General features: G+C 44.6%; 2 protein-coding genes across 2 annotated transcripts; both read left to right on the forward strand.

Moving 5' to 3' along the window:
• The first annotated feature begins 601 nt into the window (after positions 1 to 601).
• Positions 602 to 7151, forward strand: LOC311507706 (recombining binding protein suppressor of hairless-like). The gene is made up of 11 exons (XM_084572156.1): positions 602 to 634; positions 1349 to 1387; positions 1508 to 1603; positions 1708 to 1873; positions 2676 to 2850; positions 2966 to 3103; positions 3190 to 3302; positions 3421 to 3561; positions 4949 to 5104; positions 5194 to 5297; positions 5386 to 7151. Exons 1-11 carry the CDS (start codon positions 615 to 617, stop codon positions 5726 to 5728), a joined length of 1491 nt encoding a protein of 496 aa, XP_084428282.1. The 5' UTR covers positions 602 to 614; the 3' UTR covers positions 5729 to 7151.
• A 1725-nt stretch (positions 7152 to 8876) lies between these two features.
• LOC311508231 (stromal interaction molecule 2-like) lies at positions 8877 to 17184 on the forward strand. The gene is made up of 12 exons (XM_084572927.1): positions 8877 to 9144; positions 11329 to 11459; positions 12556 to 12667; positions 12750 to 12861; positions 12968 to 13083; positions 13618 to 13795; positions 13879 to 14056; positions 14474 to 14635; positions 14723 to 14823; positions 14917 to 15170; positions 15297 to 15483; positions 15597 to 17184. Exons 1-12 carry the CDS (start codon positions 9024 to 9026, stop codon positions 17065 to 17067), a joined length of 3123 nt encoding a protein of 1040 aa, XP_084429053.1. The 5' UTR covers positions 8877 to 9023; the 3' UTR covers positions 17068 to 17184.
• The last annotated feature ends 256 nt before the right edge of the window (positions 17185 to 17440 follow it).

The raw sequence follows: 17440 nt of genomic DNA on the forward strand, positions 1-17440 counted from the left end.
CCCCCCCCCCCCCCCCCTTTTACTCTGAGAATAAAAGAAAAAATATAACTCCGCGTCTCATTCATCATATCTGACTTCACATAAATAACTACATGCGTTTCCAGCGCTTGCAGATCGTTTATCGTATAGTTGTGGTTCCAGCTCTGCGGTGTAGAAAGGTGCAGTCTGTTTTATTGCTCAATAAGGCGTGGGAATCGAGTTACAGTGTGAGAAGGGGAAAAAAAAAAAAAAAAAAGCAAGTTGTGAGAACGCCTCATCCTCTCGCGATATCACCGCTCCGTCTGCATTCATGTCTATTGTGAGAGTTTTTCTATTCTCGCGCGACTTTGCAACTTTCCCACGCCTGTTGTTTTGGCGTCTGCCCTCTGCCCGTCGCTCCTCCCCTCCCCTCCCCTCCCCTCCCTCCCCTACTTCTCACCCCTTTGCCCCATCACACCTCCCCCTCGTTCTCTCCCGTCTTTTTCCTCCCAGTCTGCCTCTTTCTGTTGAGCCGTTGGCTTCAGTTAAGGCAGGGGGGGGGGGGGGGCATTGGGGGAGGGATCTCGCGATTGTTGGACTTTTTTTTTTTTTTTTCTTTTTTTTTTTTGGGGGGGGGGGGGAGAGTTATTCGGAAGATGGCGCCCGTTGTTACGGGGTAAGTGCTGAAATTTCAAAGTATAACGTTATTAGAAAATGTCTTCGCAGTGGCAGTTGGTGGTGTTTTGTGGTGATGTTACGTCCCGCTGCCTCGGTCTCAGCTCGCTCAGCCCCACGCAGCTCTAACCTGCCTTGTGGCTCGGTGAGGAGTGAGTTGGGCAAAACTATTCTTCGTAGTATCTTTGCCTGGTCTCTCTCTGTCTCTCTCTGCCATTTCTGTAAACTCTCGCACGATATTAAGTTGAGTTTTAAAACTGTTTCAGAAACTTTGTGACAGCCAACGGCTCTTTAATCTGGCTTATCTGCTTCACTTGCCTCTGGGTTAAGTTCATTTTTTGAGTACAGTAGCATTTTGGTCTATAAGTAGTTAAAACAAACTTTTGCTAGCTTGCGTTTATTTATTTATTATTAAAATATACCTTTTTAAAAAGTAGCTAATGTGGTCTATTTAATTTGAAACTGTACAATTAAAACTTATTTTAATTATTACATTATTATAAATTACAAGGGAGTCTAAATTTCAACTAACACAGAAAAAAAAGAGGCAAATCATTATGTACCTTTATGTGAGTTTGAGGCACACCTGCATTTTTTACAACTGACACAGTTTCATTTTAGCACTCAGTCTTTTTTTTTTCTTTCTCTCTCTTGTTGTCACTCCTGCCTACAGCAACATGTGTAAACACCTTGCTCTGATGTTTTTGTTTGGCAGGAAGTTTGGTGAGCGACCGCAGCCTCAGCGTTTGACAAGGTAGAGAAACTGAGCACGTCCTTCTTCAAAGTCCAAACGCGATCAGCTAGATTAAAGCAGAATCATGTCAAAAGAGTTAACCCGTCCTTTTCCTGTTCCCCGCGCCGCACACATTTTCAGGGAGGCCATGAGGAATTACTTGAAGGAGAAGGATGACCAGACGGTGCTCATCCTGCATGCGAAAGTCGCACAGAAGTCATACGGCAACGAGAAAAGGTTTGTGTGGGTGGACTGTCTTGTCTGCTTAAAATACAGGTAGTGGAAACCGTGCGTCTGTTTCTTTTTTTTTTGACTTGTGTGTGTGTGTTTGTCTCCGTCAGGTTTTTCTGTCCCCCGCCGTGCGTGTATCTGCTGGGCACCGGCTGGCAGAAGAAGCTGGAGAGCATGGAGAGGGAGGGTTGCACCGAGCAGGAGGCCCAGCCGTGCGCTTTCATCGGGATCGGCAACAGCGAGCAGGAGATGCAGCAGCTCAATCTGGAGGGGAAGGTGTGTGGGGAATCTTCTCATGTCATGTCCTGGAGAAATGTAGGAAGGCAAAGTCCTCCCTTCTTTTGGGTGCACGCCGTGAGACCTTGGTATGGAAAAACAAAACAAAGCAGAGTAATCTGTGACAAAAAACATGTCACAGTTCTGTTTAAAATCAAAATGCAATGCAAGTATTGTTCAGTTTTGTGTGAAACTATCAGTAAAAGAGGCACAGTACCCTTTACTAACATCACCATCACCTTGGCACATGTCAAAGTATTGGTGAAAATCACTACTTTACATTTACTAGTGACCTATCTTGAACTTCGGCGAGTCTGTGCAGCTTGTAGAGAGAGAAAGTTGTGACATTTTTGCAGCTTTTGAGCGTGTGGTCTATCCAATCAACAATTTACAGATTGGAAAAATATATTTTTTTAATTGATAATAACTCATAGCATCTTCAAAACCGACAGTCTTCATTGTATCCGTCCGCTAATTCAATTATTAATTCATTTTAGCAGTAAACCGTTTGCTCATCTGTTTTTCTTCCGTTGCCCTGCGCCATTACTAATGAACCGCTCAGGCTAACCACAGCAGTGAAATCTACAAGTGTGCAAAGACAAGTGTGTCTTTGCACGCACTGTAATTGACATTCTTGCGTTTTGTTTTTGAGCTGTTGCCCTCAACGAACTCGGTTCCCTGTAGGAGATAAGAGGGAACTGAAAGGGCGACAAACAAAAACACACACCCTCACACAAAAAAAAAAAAAGAACAAAAAGAAAAATCCCCTAATTTTTCTTTTTTTTTTTTCCCTTGTGGTTAGCACTTCTGCACGGCCAAGACGCTGTATATCAGCGACTCGGATAAAAGGAAGCACTTCATGCTGTCTGTGAAGATGTTGTACGGAAACAGCTCCAACATAGGAGTCTTCCTCAGCAAGCGGATCAAGGTCATCTCCAAGCCGTCCAAGAAGAAACAGTCCTTGAAAAACGCTGATTGTGAGTTTCCGTGCACACTCGGCCAAAGACAGCTGCACGGTCGCACCACACCCTGACGTTTCATCACGGTTTATGGTCTCTTTTTTTCCCCTCCCCCCTCCCCCCCCCCCCTCAGTGTGTATAGCATCTGGGACGAAGGTGGCCCTCTTTAACCGCCTGCGTTCCCAAACCGTTAGCACCAGGTATCTTCACGTGGAGGGGGGAAGCTTTCACGCCAGCTCCCAACAGTGGGGCGCCTTCTGCATCCACCTCTGTGAGTCACGTCTTGTTTTTTTTCCTGCGTTCCATTTATTATTTTAATAACTAGTTATTAAAGGTGTTTTCTGTCGCTTCGTTTAGTGGACGATGAAGAGTCTGAAGGGGAGGAGTTCGCTGTACGAGACGGCTACATTCACTATGGCCAGACAGTCAAATTGGTTTGTTCCGTGACCGGCATGGCGCTGCCCAGACTGGTAAGACGTCACGCCGCCGGTGTAGGGGATGCTGGTTGCCGCGCAGTGTTTCCGAATGTGTTTGCGCCTGATTCTGTGTTTATACGATGGCTTTTTTTTTTCTTTTCCCCCACCTCAGGTCATTCGCAAAGTGGACAAGCAGTCTGCACTATTGGAAGCAGACGACCCCGTGTCCCAGCTTCACAAGTGTGCCTTCTACCTGAAAGATACAGACAGGATGTATCTCTGCCTCTCCCAGGAGAGGATCATCCAGTTCCAGGTGCGACTTCACGCTCACGTTTGAGTGATTTTAATTCTACTTTTTGAAACAGATTTAAGTCCAAACAGTCCGTGGTGCTCAATCTTGACTTTTAATCTTGAGAAGTTGCTCTGGTACTAGTCACTGCTCTGTTTTCCCATCTCAGAAATAGATGAATGAGAATCTGTGCGCTCTTTACTATAAAAACACGTGACAATGGTGTGTTACTTTAGGTTTATGTTGTGTCAATCTGTATTCACGACGAACAGGTCTCAGTGCAACAACTATTGAACTTAATTGCAGTTGCTATTGGAAAAAAAAGCTTCCTATGGTGCAAATCTCAGCTGCAGTAGCAAAAAGTTTTCTGCATTGGATGATTTTTTTGGTGAAATGTAACTTAAGAGTTGTAGTTAACTCCTCACTATGTTTACATGTGCACGTGGCGTAGTATACGTTTTGCACTGACATTGCAACACGTTACAGTGTGTAAAGGGAAGGGCTTCAACTCTGAGTTACACAATGCAGAGGAAAAAAAAAATGGGATTTTCAACTTCTGTAATCAGTTGCGGACAGAGGAGCTCCTCCCAGTTTGCAAAGATTCCCTCGTTGCCTGTTGCTCTTTATCCGACAGTTAGTCGCTAGGGGGGGGATTCCAGCTTCTGGTTGCAGAGGTAACCCTTCTGTATATTTTATACCTCAAATGTTTCCAAAGTGGAACAAAAAGCAGAACCTGAAAATGTCACCAGAACACGTCAACAGTGTTCAGTTTTCTTTTGGTTCACAGATGGGCCTAGTACAGTTTTTATTTTAGCTCAAAGCCGTGCAAGAACTAGCTCTTCATGCCGCCACCACCACTCTCTGTTTGAAAAGAAAATACCGCCTGAGTTCTCCTGATGCTTCAAACCCACTCTCAGCATGTTGAATTTCCCAGAATAGTTCAACTTGGCAGGTTAGGTTTTATTCGAGAGACACTCCACAGTCTCTTGTTGCAGCCTTTACGTTATTTTTGAGTCGAATATTTTCATTTTTAGAGAAATTGTCAACAAAAAAATGTATATATTGGTTTTTATATTGCACTTTGAGAGAAAAAAGAGAGAGCAAAAGACGCTCGAGAGAGGTTGTTATGAAATATTGTTAAATTGATTTCTTTAAAGACATGCATTTAGCTTCCTGAAACACTGTTATTGCAGAAACCCCTCTGTGATGATTCAGCAAAACAATTAGCCATCTGTGAGAACGCTGCTCGCCACAGATGTGCGGCGTGAAATTAGCACCCACATCAGACTTTAATTAGCATTTTAGGGCAAGATAAGAGAGTCCAGTGTTTGACTGCTCCCACCAGACACTAAGCAAGCGTGCTCAATAGTGTGTATGTGTGTGTGTTTTTTACTTGCTTGTGTGTTTTCAGGCCACACCATGCTCCAAAGAGACTAACAAGGATATCGTTAACGATGGGGCTTCCTGGACCATCATTAGCACCGACAAGGCTGAGTACACATTTTATGAAGGCATGGGCCCCGTCCCAACACCGGTCACACCCGTCCCTGTGGTGGAAAGTCTGCAGGTACGTTTAGAGACAATCTGATCATCAACACCTTAAATTTTTTGGGGATTTTTTTTAAAAAAACGACATCTTTTGTGTTTGTGTCAAAGTTAAACGGCGGAGGAGATGTGGCCATGTTGGAGCTGACGGGACAGAACTTCACCCCTAACCTCAGAGTGTGGTTCGGGGATGTGGAGGCGGACACCATGTACAGGTACAAGTGTGTCAGTTTGTGTTTCTGTGTGCGTTTTCGTGTTATGACTCGCATACTTTAATAACGTCTCATCCGTCTGCTCCCTCAGATGTGGCGAGAGCATCCTGTGCGTGGTGCCGGACATCTCCGCCTTCAGGGAGGGCTGGCGCTGGGTGAGACAGCCGGTCCAGGTCCCCGTCACGCTCGTCCGCAACGACGGGATCATCTACTCCACCGCCCTGACCTTCACCTACACCCCCGAACCAGGGCCCCGCCCCCACTGCAGCGCTGCCGGGGCCATTCTGCGGACACACAGCACCTCGTCATCATCACCGGTGTCTTCGTCTTCGCCCTCATCCTCCTTGGGCGGCCTGGGGGACGGCCACGGGGCTTACGGCAGCATCGACTCGGGCATCTCGTCGGCCGCGTCCACCATGTCGGTGCTGTCATAGTGATTAAGTGTGTGTGCGCGGTGAGTGTGAAACTGTTGGCATGTACTCCAAAGAGGCCCACGGACCCTGGGAAGAACTACAAAGAAGCATTTCAATAACACAACTGTGAAAATCAAGAGAAATGCTTGAGAGTGGGGAAAAAAGACAAGTTCTGCCTTGTGGAAGTTGACTCTTTACTTTAGCGCCCTCTTGTGGATCCTTATGGACGTTTCATAAGCCCGTATCAGAGGACCTTGATAGCTTCACCTAAAACAAATAAGAAAAAAAAGGTGTATATGCCATTTTAACTCTCACAGCAACGTCATTTGTTCCATAACTTTTTGTTTTTATACACTTGTGAGTTTGGAAGCTGCTTTCACTCTGCTTTCTCACTACCAAGGTCAAAATTCTTACTGAGAAACCCGTTGATCTAACTGTTATGAGCAAGGGAAAATTTTTAAGAGTAACATAGTTTTTATGGACCAAGGAATATTATTATTATTATTATTATTATTATTATTATTATTTTATTCATATTATATTTTATAAGCTTTTTGCTGAGGTACATTTTGACATTGTTTTGTTTTTTTGTATGATACTGCATAGTGAGTTCACTTTTGTTACCAAATAGTTTGTGATGCCTTCAGCTCCTTCTTCTGGTCTCTACATTTCTTCCTCCTCACCTTTTTTTTTTTTTATTAGAAAATGAAGACAAGTCATCGGCTTACTCCTCCAGGCCACTGACCACTTTCTTATTTCACTTCACATAAAAGATTACATTTTTGACGAATGTAAGAGTGTGCGTGTGCGTTTGGTAATACACATCAGTGTGTGCTGTTTTCTAATCCGTGTGCTCTTCTTGTACTAAAACTCAAATCTAAACCTAATCAGCCCCTCTTGTGAGCGTAGCTACGTACGCAGCAGCGCTTCTCTTCCTCCTTTGAACAAAAAACAAAACAAAACATGGGTTTCTGCTCTCCTGGGCATACTCACAGAAACCCAGAAGACATTGAAGGAATGTCAAAGCTGTAATTCAGAGGGGATTTGAAGTTTTCTCTTGGGATTGTGCCTGTGTGTCGGAAGCAGAGCTTTAATACCGTCTTTGCCTTGTGGCGTCATGGCTACCGCAGCCTTCGACCGAATTCTTATTAATGCCGTCCTGATAAATGACCGGGGGTTGAGTTTTTCCTGAAGCTGAAGTGTTGTCAGACATGACGTCTGGCTGCAAATGCATGTGTTTTAAGTCATACTGTATGTGATGAGGTACCTACTTTAAAACATCGGCCGACTTACCAAAGTAGTCGAGATGTGTTGCCCTAACTGCTACCACTACTGTACCGACAGCATCTGTCTCGTTTCTCACGCGTTACCCTGGTTTCCATGCTTCTTCTGTGTGTTGTACTGTATATGACGTCAAAGTAATATGTAAATAACAGTAAATGTTCATAATAAGGATTTGTGTGTGTGTTTTCAGCAGGATGTAGCTCTTACGTACGTTATTTACGTCACCTTACAACACCTCTTTGTGGTGAGAGTGTTTCGGTCCATTCTGTTCATCTATGCAACTCGTTTTTGTCACAATACCTGACGTCTAATCCTAGTAAACATTCCCTGTCTTTGGTCAGTTAGGTTTAAGAACACGGGACGTCAGAAGAATAGCAACCAGAAAGATTTATTTCAGCTTTGTGCTCAAAAATTCTCCACCAGACCGCAGTAGGGCTTTGAGATAGCCATCTTTAAAACCTTAAGCCGTTTTGCCACAGCTTTGGAAGTGCGCTCGGGGTCGTCCTCCAGTTGGAAGGCCCCGTTTGAGACCAAGCTTTAAAAAGATCTGGAGATGTTGCCTTAATATATCCGCATATTCTGTCTTTCTCATGATTTATTTATATTCTGAAGGGCACCAGTCGCCCGCTGCAGAAAAGCAGCCCCACACAGCATGATGCTTCCACCCTCGTGCTTCACTGTTGGGACCCGTCTTCTTCCTTTAGACACCGCAGTGGTCATTACGGCCGAACAGTTACAATCTTGTTCCACTAAGATCTTTTGTCTCTATCTCAAAGCAGATGCAGTCCCCGTAAAATGCATATAGACTCTACTGAATGGGGGCCTTTTGGACACATGCCACTTGAGCATGCTCCGCGGGCTAGAGGGCGACTCGCTATTTTTGAACCCGAGGGGGTCGGTTAGCTGGAATGAAACCCGACACTTTGTTACTGTTAAAGTTTGCACGCATACGTGTGTTGTGCGGTCTGCCCGCGTCCCTTGATGTGTCTACCTGAGTGTTTCTGTGCGTGCCGCATCTAAGAAACGGGCCGAGCCACATATAAGACACCAGACACCCGGTAAACAGGTGCACAAACATTTGCTAAGCCCTTTGAAAGATCTGCGAACAAGGGTGCAACTGTCGGGCAGCTAGGCTGTGTGACATGGGGCATGCTATTCCTGGCATGATGGCCCTGATACTTCCCATAGTGAGGTCTGGAGGCATTTAATTGGTCGATTACCCAGGAATTAATGGTGTCTCTATATCAAGGACAATAGATCAATGCAAACCAGAATGTTACCCTCCCCGTGTGGATTTGTGCTGGGAAATGGGTTCAGGAACATAATGAAGGGGCCCCTAGTTGCTAGAGAGAGAGAGAGAGAGAGAGCGGGGGGTCCATTTCCGCGTATATACGTCACATCTACGTATCTGTTGGGAAATGAGCGAGGGTCGAGAGAACAGAGAACTGTTCCTACGACTGAGGAGCCATTTATAAAAAGATTCAAGCCACACACTCCGTCTAGACACGAGGGCCGGAGAAGGTCCATGCGACACTGATCAGGATTCCTCACCCTGCATTTAAACACCATTTGTTTATATGGATTTTATGTGAGTGGATCAGTCACGGAGCCATTTATTGTGAAGATCTGATTAAACCGGGTATGGATTCATCTTAGAAGAACCTGTCGTTATTTATTTATTTATTTACCAACTCTTGGATCTTGGAGAGATTTTACGCACAGCCATCGCGTGTTTGGATCACTCCACAGATTTCTACTGCGGATTTTTATTTATTTATTTATTTTTTGGACGTCTTTGGAAACTTTTTCTTCGCGCTATCATACATTTCAAAGTGCACTCCAGTTCGGCTTGCCCGATTTCTCAAGTGCACATCAGTATCACATCACGCTTCCTGCGCTGCACCAGTAATAGCAACACAGATCGCTTAACACTTTTCGCAGACTTGACACTGGTGTCTCCTAATCGGGGGGCCGGTTATGGTTGTGTTCTTTTGAAAAGTTTCTCAACTCTGGATATTGTCTGCCGTCCGAAATGATTCCTCTGTCCCCCCTGTTCTTCGTCTTCCCCGCTGCGCTCTTCTTGGCCGCGCACGGCGCAGGGGACCTCCAGGGCTTCACTCTGCCCGGTGGAAGCACCGGTTTCGACCCGACAGGTATGTGGCCTGCTGAACGAGCAGACAAGAGATGAAACTGAATCAAATAGGAAAAGTGAACAAAGCTGACAAAGCCTTTGCCTTGCACTCACACCTGGTCATCGGCAGCACTGCGCCACTTAGCCTAGGGTGGACAGTCAGTCGTGCGTTTGTTTTGACATCTGCTTTCCAAATTAACTTTTAATCAGTTACATCTATTCATTTTTGACTTTACTGTAATAATTACCTTAACCATTTAGTCCGTTTTGTTGACAAAGAAGGTAGAAGAAGCGGCCTCATTTAAAAACGCCAATTACGCACAGGGAATGGCTCAGTTGACATAATGAGAACATCCAGATCATACTACATAAGCCTACAATAAGATAACACTTTAATTTATTACACAAATAGGAGACGATAATTATTTTTATTATATAATTTTAAAATAATATCAGATCCTAAATCGTGCAGAACATTTTCAAGGGTTGCTGTGTTTGGGTCCTCAGTGACTTTTTAATCTCCTGTGCCAGGATTCCTGCTGTCGCCCGTGAGAAAGATTTGCCCTTTTCCCATCACTTCAGAGAATATAAATGGATTTACCAGCATTTCTTTTTAATTTACGCTTAATTTAATCTCTACTTTCCTTAACACTGACCAGTTAGGATTATCCGAACCCTAACCGTTGCATTAAACCACATCCTCACCCTAAAATTGAATCAGTATCTTCTTCTGTCCCTAAAGGGGAAGTGTGTCCTAGCACATGTACAGTATGTACAAACACTGTTCTGAGGACCCTTGCATACACCACTGATATTTAATAGCCCATCCAGCTGATAGGTCACTTCACTCTTCAGAAATGCAGGTTTCATCAACAACCACGAGATCAGTGTCTTTGCATTAATGTGTGTCCTGTGGCTATAGGATCGAGAGGAATAAACCAGTAATCACCCCAGTTTTTTTTCAGGGTATTGACAACATAAATGATTGTCACATTGTAAAGACACGGCCGCATTTTAAACTGATCATTCCATTTTTTAAAATGTCGCCCGCCGTGTCTAGTTCGTGTTGCCTTTTCTACGTCTAGAAACCTTCTCCCACCGAGTGCTTATCCAGCTGTATGGCGGTCTGAGTCACAGGATCATCTTGCACTAACGCCACTTTTACAGCACTAGTTGCAAAAAGATTTGCTCCGCTTACAAAACAAAAAAATAAATATTCCAAACTGTGCAGATAAGTTAGAATTCACTTTTTTTTAATAGTGTTTTTCCTTTAGGTTAACTTTTCCTCACATTGTTGAGGTGAAGCAGTGAGTGTCATCTGAGCTGGCCACGAGTAGATTTAACCAGCCGACCTTTGACCCTCAGCCCGTTGCTCTTTGGAGCGCCCACACTCTAGAGTCACAGAGACAAAAAAAGGGCTCTGAGTCAGTGGACAAGTAAACAAATAATGGCAAGCTATGCATCGTCTTCCCGCACATCGGTGTTCCTGTCTTATACTCCAGCAGGGAACGTACAGTACGATTTAAATCTCTCGGCGATTACAGCAGTTGATTTGACTCCAGAGAGTAGTCCACTACCACAAATACGTTCTGTACACATTTTCTTAAAGTGCGTAGGTGTTAAGGACAGAGTCTTAAACTCACTGGTCAAACTGGTTAAGTTACAAGTTAAAAAAGTATTTTCATAAATCAGCCATTATTAAACGTCATTTTGACAAAACATCTCTTAGTTCACTGACATTTACCGCCTTAAATCCATATTCAACTGAACCATTTTGAGATGAGATTGTTAACTGTCAACAAGTGGATCCTACTGATAATGCACAGTGATAATTTACAGCATGTGCATAGAAATATTATAATATCTCTGGTATTTAAACGGTTAATTGCATTTTTTTGGGGGTAGAATTCTAATTTGCATTGACGTAAACAGAGGTAGACTGAAAATACATGGTAGAAAATGAACGGGATGCCATGCAAATATGTCCCTGTCCATAATCTGACGAAGGAATTGAATGTATTACATGGCTAAAATGATGAAAGAATACAAAATATGTACAAATGTACTGCTTTTATAGTCACAGGGGGAAAAAATCCTTTATTATCAGCTGAACTAATTGCTTAAACGTGCTTGGACAGTAAATAAAAAGGCAATCTGTGTGTATGTTCGGTAAAGTAATAACTGAAATAATGTGAAGCCCACGCAGACCCCTGCATGACGGTGACTCCACCATGTATGAGCGAGGCCGACCGCTACAGCCTGGAGGCCCTGCAGAGCATCCACCACATGATGGACGACGACCAAGATGGCGGGATTGAGGTGGAGGAGAGTGTGGAGGTACAGATCTCTCTCTTCGTGACATATTTAATTCTAAGTTGTTGTAAATCCCCGCTGGCGTACGCTCCCAACGGGAAAGAGGCGGACGGGGCAGAACGGTGCAACAACAGGTGTCCTGGCTGTTGGTAGAGTCAAATGCTCCTTCAAGGATAGCAACAGTATAACTTTGCTTTTGGCTCGGTGACAGAATTGGTTTGCACTAATAGACTACTGCAACACTGTGACCTTCATAGTCATACTTAGGAGTATAGCTCCTCTTAATGTTTGATGACTCCAGTTTCCCTTATTCTTCAGCCAGATTGTTGTAGTCGCCATAAACAACTCGGAAAGATTCACTAGCCGTGGTGACATTATACTGCTATACTGCAAAGGAGATAAGACGTAATTATTAAACTTCACTTTCGCTTTATACAATTATCAGTTAACAAAAGCAAGGTGATACGGTTGTTATCAAAGCTTATATTTATGTGAAAAGTGACTTAATTGCAGTATATGGTTATATACTTGTGTAAAGACATATTTACCCCGCGTTTGTTCACATCATTTGTGGTCTTACGTTGCACGTTTTCTTTCAGTTTTCGCATTTCAAGGGGGAATACTTTATAAAGTATGTTGTCAAGAGACTCTGTGAGTCTCTAGTTGTGAGTAAGTGACGTTGGTAGTAAACCCAAAATTCAAGAATGCCCCCCCCCCCCCCCCCTTCCAGAATGCAGTTCAGGGATACAGTATCCTGGGGCTCGAGTTGCGGTCGCCATAGAGATGTCAGGGGGTGGGGGTCTGGGCTCATCAAAGTCCCAAAATTCCTGTAGCCATCATACGAAGCCTCGGTTTACAGCCAGGGACACATTTCAAGACAGCCCCAATGCACCGTTGCACAAGTTTGCAAAATGCACTCGTGTGTTCTTGCATCCGTTCTAAATAAACGCAATCACCCACCCCTTACGCACGAGTTAGTCCTTGATTCAGAAGTTAATGACACACTGCAGCGCCCGCCATGTTGTTTTTTTGTTTGTTTTTTTGAACAAAGGAAAGCTGCATTTGAAAAAGTTTATATTTTCACTCGCTCGCTGTGTTTTGTTATCTGCTGGCGTTGAAGTTCATCATTGAAGACATGAAGCAACAGCAGACCAACAAGCACAACAACCTGCACAGAGAAGACCAGCACATCACAGTTGAGGAGCTCTGGAGGGGCTGGAAGTCATCTGAAGGTTAGTGTGTGTGTGTGTGTGTACGTATTCTCGTCTGAACGTATCCACTTTGTCTAATTAAATTTTTTTTTGTATCTCTTAGTTCATAACTGGACTCAAGACGAGGTGCTCCGCTGGTTGAAGGAGTTCGTTGAGCTGCCGCAGTACGAGAGGAACTTTAAAGACTTGAAGGTCAACGGAAACACGCTCCCCAGGTTAGAATAACCTACGAGAATATCCTAGAAATTCACTGTAAAAACAAGCCTCTTTATGTTCAACAAAACCCGCTAAACCTGATCTGACCGCGACGTTTGCTCGTAGGATTGCAGCTAACGAGCCTTCATTCCTGAGCGGCCACCTGAGAGTCCAGGACCAGAGAGATAAGCAGAAGCTCAACATCAAAGCTCTGGATGTAGTTCTGTTTGGACCGCCTACACGTAAGAACCAACCCTCACCCCTTTCCTTTCCCTCTATATGCATGATTTGAAAAGTTATGCTTGAAAACTGTCAGGAAAAGGAGAAGCACTCCATGACTTCAAACGCAACCGGCAAAAAAAAACACTTGGCTGGTGCCTCTCTGTGTCATCCCCGCAGACTGTCATCACATCTAAAACACTTTCTCAGCTACCCTAGATCCTCAAAGGACACTGATTAGTCTGAAGGACTGCTGTGCCAAGATTGATTCTTGCATGATCTCACTAATCTTGTGCAAAATAAGCTGTCCTGCAAAGTTGGAAACTTCCTTTTGGCTTACTCCATACTTATATATTTATCCTTAACCTAGATCATGTGACGTTTTCAAAGCGCCGTAGCAAAAATACTAGGTCAGCTCGAGCGCTGCTGTCAACTTCACTCGAAAGTGCAGTTTGGAACTTTCTCCCAGTTTCTGTTTGACATTGATAGGCCATGTGGAACCAGAGATAATGATAGTTATCCACCGTCAGTAATCCTAACCTTCCACTCCATCAAAGGCCCACCTCATAACTACATGAAGGACCTGCTGCTCATCGTGTCGGTGGTGATGGGAGTCGGAGGCTGCTGGTTTGCCCAGGCCCAGAACAAAGCCAGCAAAGTCCACATAACCAAGATGATGAAAGACTTAGAAAGTCTGCAGAGTGCTGAACAGAGCCTCATAGACCTGCAGGAACAGTAAGCATTTGCTAGCTTCTCCTCGCCTCACTTGACTTCACTTTGTGCGATTTAACTGAGAATATTTCCAATATTTCAACCAGACTGGAGCGAGCCCAGGAAGAGAAACGCAACGTGGCAGAGGAGAAGCAGAACCTGGAGGAGAAGATGAGGGACGAGATCATGGGAGCGCAGGAGGAGGCTCACCGTCTGCACGAGCTGAGGCAGGGAGCTGTCAGCGAGCTCAGCCGCCTCCGATATGCAGAGGAGGAGCTGGAACAGGTAGACACGCTAAAATCTGAAGAGGCAACTTGACGCACGCCGCTCTAGACACTTAGTCACCCATGTTTGGAAAGTATGAAGGATTTCCAGCTCGGTATTTTTACTTCCATTTGAGTAGCACTGGATGATTCAGAGTTGAAATAAATCCTTATTTGTCTCATAGTGCCTGTGATGCAGCCTCTCAGTTCAGATTGTCAGGCTTGGAGGAAGCCTTCGCTCGTGATCTCTGCTTCAGTCTCTTGCTGCTTCTCAAATCCATCAGAATATGAGATTGGACAGCAGGAGTATACGAAGCAACAAAGATCACAGCCGGACGCCTCTGTTCAGCAAACATTATACACATTATGTACTCACTATGAGGTACTTAAATGCCTGCAATACTGATGCATAAAAATGATGATGCCACTTCTTCTCCAGGTCCGTGGAGCACTGAAGCAGGCCGAGAAGGACATGTACGCTAGCTGGACCGCCTCAGAGGCCCTTCAGCAGTGGCTACAACTGACACATGAGGTAGAGGTCCAGTACTACAACGTTAAAAAGCAGAGTGCAGAACTGCAGCTTGCCACCGCCAAGGAAGAGGTAATGCCAAATGGAAAAAAAAAATCAAAGTTTTTACAAAATCACCTAAGCGCTTATCAACTGGCCGACCTTTTTACGCTCACGCAGGCAGAGAGGATTAAGAAGAAGAGGAGTTCCTTGCTGGGAACACTCCATGTCGCCCACAGCTCCTCTCTAGACCAGGTTGACCAAAAGATCCTGCAGGCAAAGTGAGCTAAAACATTACCTGTGCCAGCTTTGTTTGTGTCTACCACAACAACTACGTAACGTTTTATTACCACGGTCTTTTTTATCTCCCAAAGGAATGCCTTGTCGGAAGTAACGGCCTGCCTGCGGGAGCGCCTTCATCGCTGGCAGCAGATTGAACTCCTCTGTGGATACCCCATCATCAGGAATCCTGGCCTAGCACACCTCACTGCTCACCTCTACTCGGACTCATTTGCCCTCGGGTTTCCACGTGTGCCCCAGACATCTTGTTCATGTCACAGCTCCATCCACGGCTCTGTAGAGGATCTCTTAGATGAGCCTTCTTCTCCAATCTTAGCACAGATGACTGGTAAGAACCAGGAACAATGAATTTTTAATTACATTGGTACATATAATTTGCTCCACCACTCTCTGTTACATATGGATTGATCAGTTTTGCTCATTGGTTAATCTTTGGCCTCCCTCCCTGTTCCAGTTACGCCACTTAAGCGCTCTCCTCAAACACGGGGATCCACCTTATGTCGGTCACGTCGTCCGGGCGTCATCACTCAGCCACCAGCCGCTATGATCTCCCAGGACCCGGATCTTCTCATCCCCATCCGGGCACCTTACCCTTGCTATGATGAGGATGAGGGGCTCTACAGGAAAACTCTCAAAAAGCAGTATGTCTACACACGACTTTTAGAGACCTGAATCTGCTCATTTTAAGCAGCACACGTGGTAATACAATCTGTTCACTACTTGTTCTTATTTTCCTTTTTTTTCTCACGACTAGAGATTCCCAAGAGAGGTACTCAGACTCAGAATACGTGGCTTCCCCACCTGTTGGCAAGATGTTCACCAGCTCACCTGTTGATGCTTCCTCTCGAAAGCTCTATCACGAGGAAACATATCTGCTCGCAGACAGCTCAATCACAAAGCCTCTGTGTAGAGAAGTGGAAGCTGTTCTTGAATCTCCAGTTCGCAAAATGACCGTGGATGAGCTTGGAGCCTCTGCAGACGTAGCCGCCTACAGGAAGATGGAAACCTCTCCTTTGAAGATGTCCACGGAAGAGTCTTTCCCAGATTCGAGGAAGATATCTCGGGACAAGAGTGAAGCTCCCATGGATGTCACACTCAGGAAGGGGAATTCAGATTCAGAGTTAGATGTAGAGTTTTTGTCCAGAAAAGTGGAGAAGGATACAGTCGGAGATCTGGTGGACATTCCCTCGAGGAGTATGTACAGAGAAAGAAGTGATATGCCACCGGATGTGAGAAAGATGCTTTGGAACGAATCAGGGGATGTGGCACGAAGGAAGATATCAAGAGATATGATGGGGGTTTCAATTGACAGCGCTTCAAGAAAGATGACAAGAGATGACAGCGAGCATTTTTTCGAGACCAGAAGGATTACAAGAGATTCCATGGGAATTTCTCAAGACACAGGTTCCAGGATGCCTTCCTGGACTAAAGGGGAAGTTCAGATGGATTGCTCCGTGAGGGCATTAGCCATGGACCCAACGAACGAGGCCGCTAGAACACCACCAAGAAAGATATCTAGAGATGAGCTGGAGTATTATACAGATACTGCTACTATAAAGATGCTATCCAGAGAGAAATTTGAAGCACATATGGATACCTCATCCTCTGCAGAGAAGCTAGAGTTTGGTTTGGAGGCAGCAAGTAGAAGGATGCCAAGAAACGAACTTGAGATGTCTTCTGGCACACTCAGAAGGAGAATACCCAGAATGCCAAGAGATGACACTGACAGTTCCTTAGACACTCCCACTGGAAAAATGTCCTGGGTCGATGCTCAAATGGAAACACCTCAACAAGCGGTACTAACAGAAGACTCTGCAGCATCTGAATCATATTCATCTCCAGGTCAAACTGAACAGCCAGACCTTATGTTAACCTCCCAGGTGCCGTGGAAGTCCTCATCAGAGCTTTACTCTGCTGGCCCCCTGAGCGACCTCGTGTACGATGGCATCCTTGAAAAGTCGTGCGACTCCACGGCTTCAAACCCAACCGGCCTCTCTGCCTCAACGCCTAACTTGCCTCAGAGCAGGCTACCGGCAGAGGTGGAGCCTCCAAGGCCGCCGAAATCCGTTGTCTTCCCATCTTCCTCATCGCCCCCTGATGCCGGAGATGAGAAGATCAAGGAGAAGGAGAAGAGCAAGAAATCTTTAAAGCTGAAAAATCTTTTTAAAAGGAAACACGACTCATCTCCAGAGAAGGTTCAAAGTAGTGGACTTCAGAAACTTTGACAATCAGCTGAGAATGTTTTTAGTTCGTTTTCCTTTTAAGGTTTTGTTGAACCAGAAAGTAGCTTTAGACACTCTTTAATGAGATCAGGTAGTGATAAAGCACAAGGTTTTAGAAATCATGATCTTATCTAAAACTGGACATTTCCTGAGTCAAAATTAACCTAAATTGTGTAATAACAAAACTAATAACATATTTTAGTTTCCATTCTCTTACTCTGATCATTAAAGCACTGACAGAATCATGAAATGTCAATCTGAACTCTTAAGTTAGAGATGAATTCGTTTTACATAACTTATTTTATATATGAGGGTGACTTTACTTTCTCTTATTAAGTCTTACATACACATGGTGGATGCCATATATTATTTTAGA

Source organism: Chelon labrosus (genome assembly GCF_963514085.1).
Source record: "Chelon labrosus genome assembly, chromosome: 2".
NCBI classification, from domain to species: domain Eukaryota; kingdom Metazoa; phylum Chordata; class Actinopteri; order Mugiliformes; family Mugilidae; genus Chelon; species Chelon labrosus.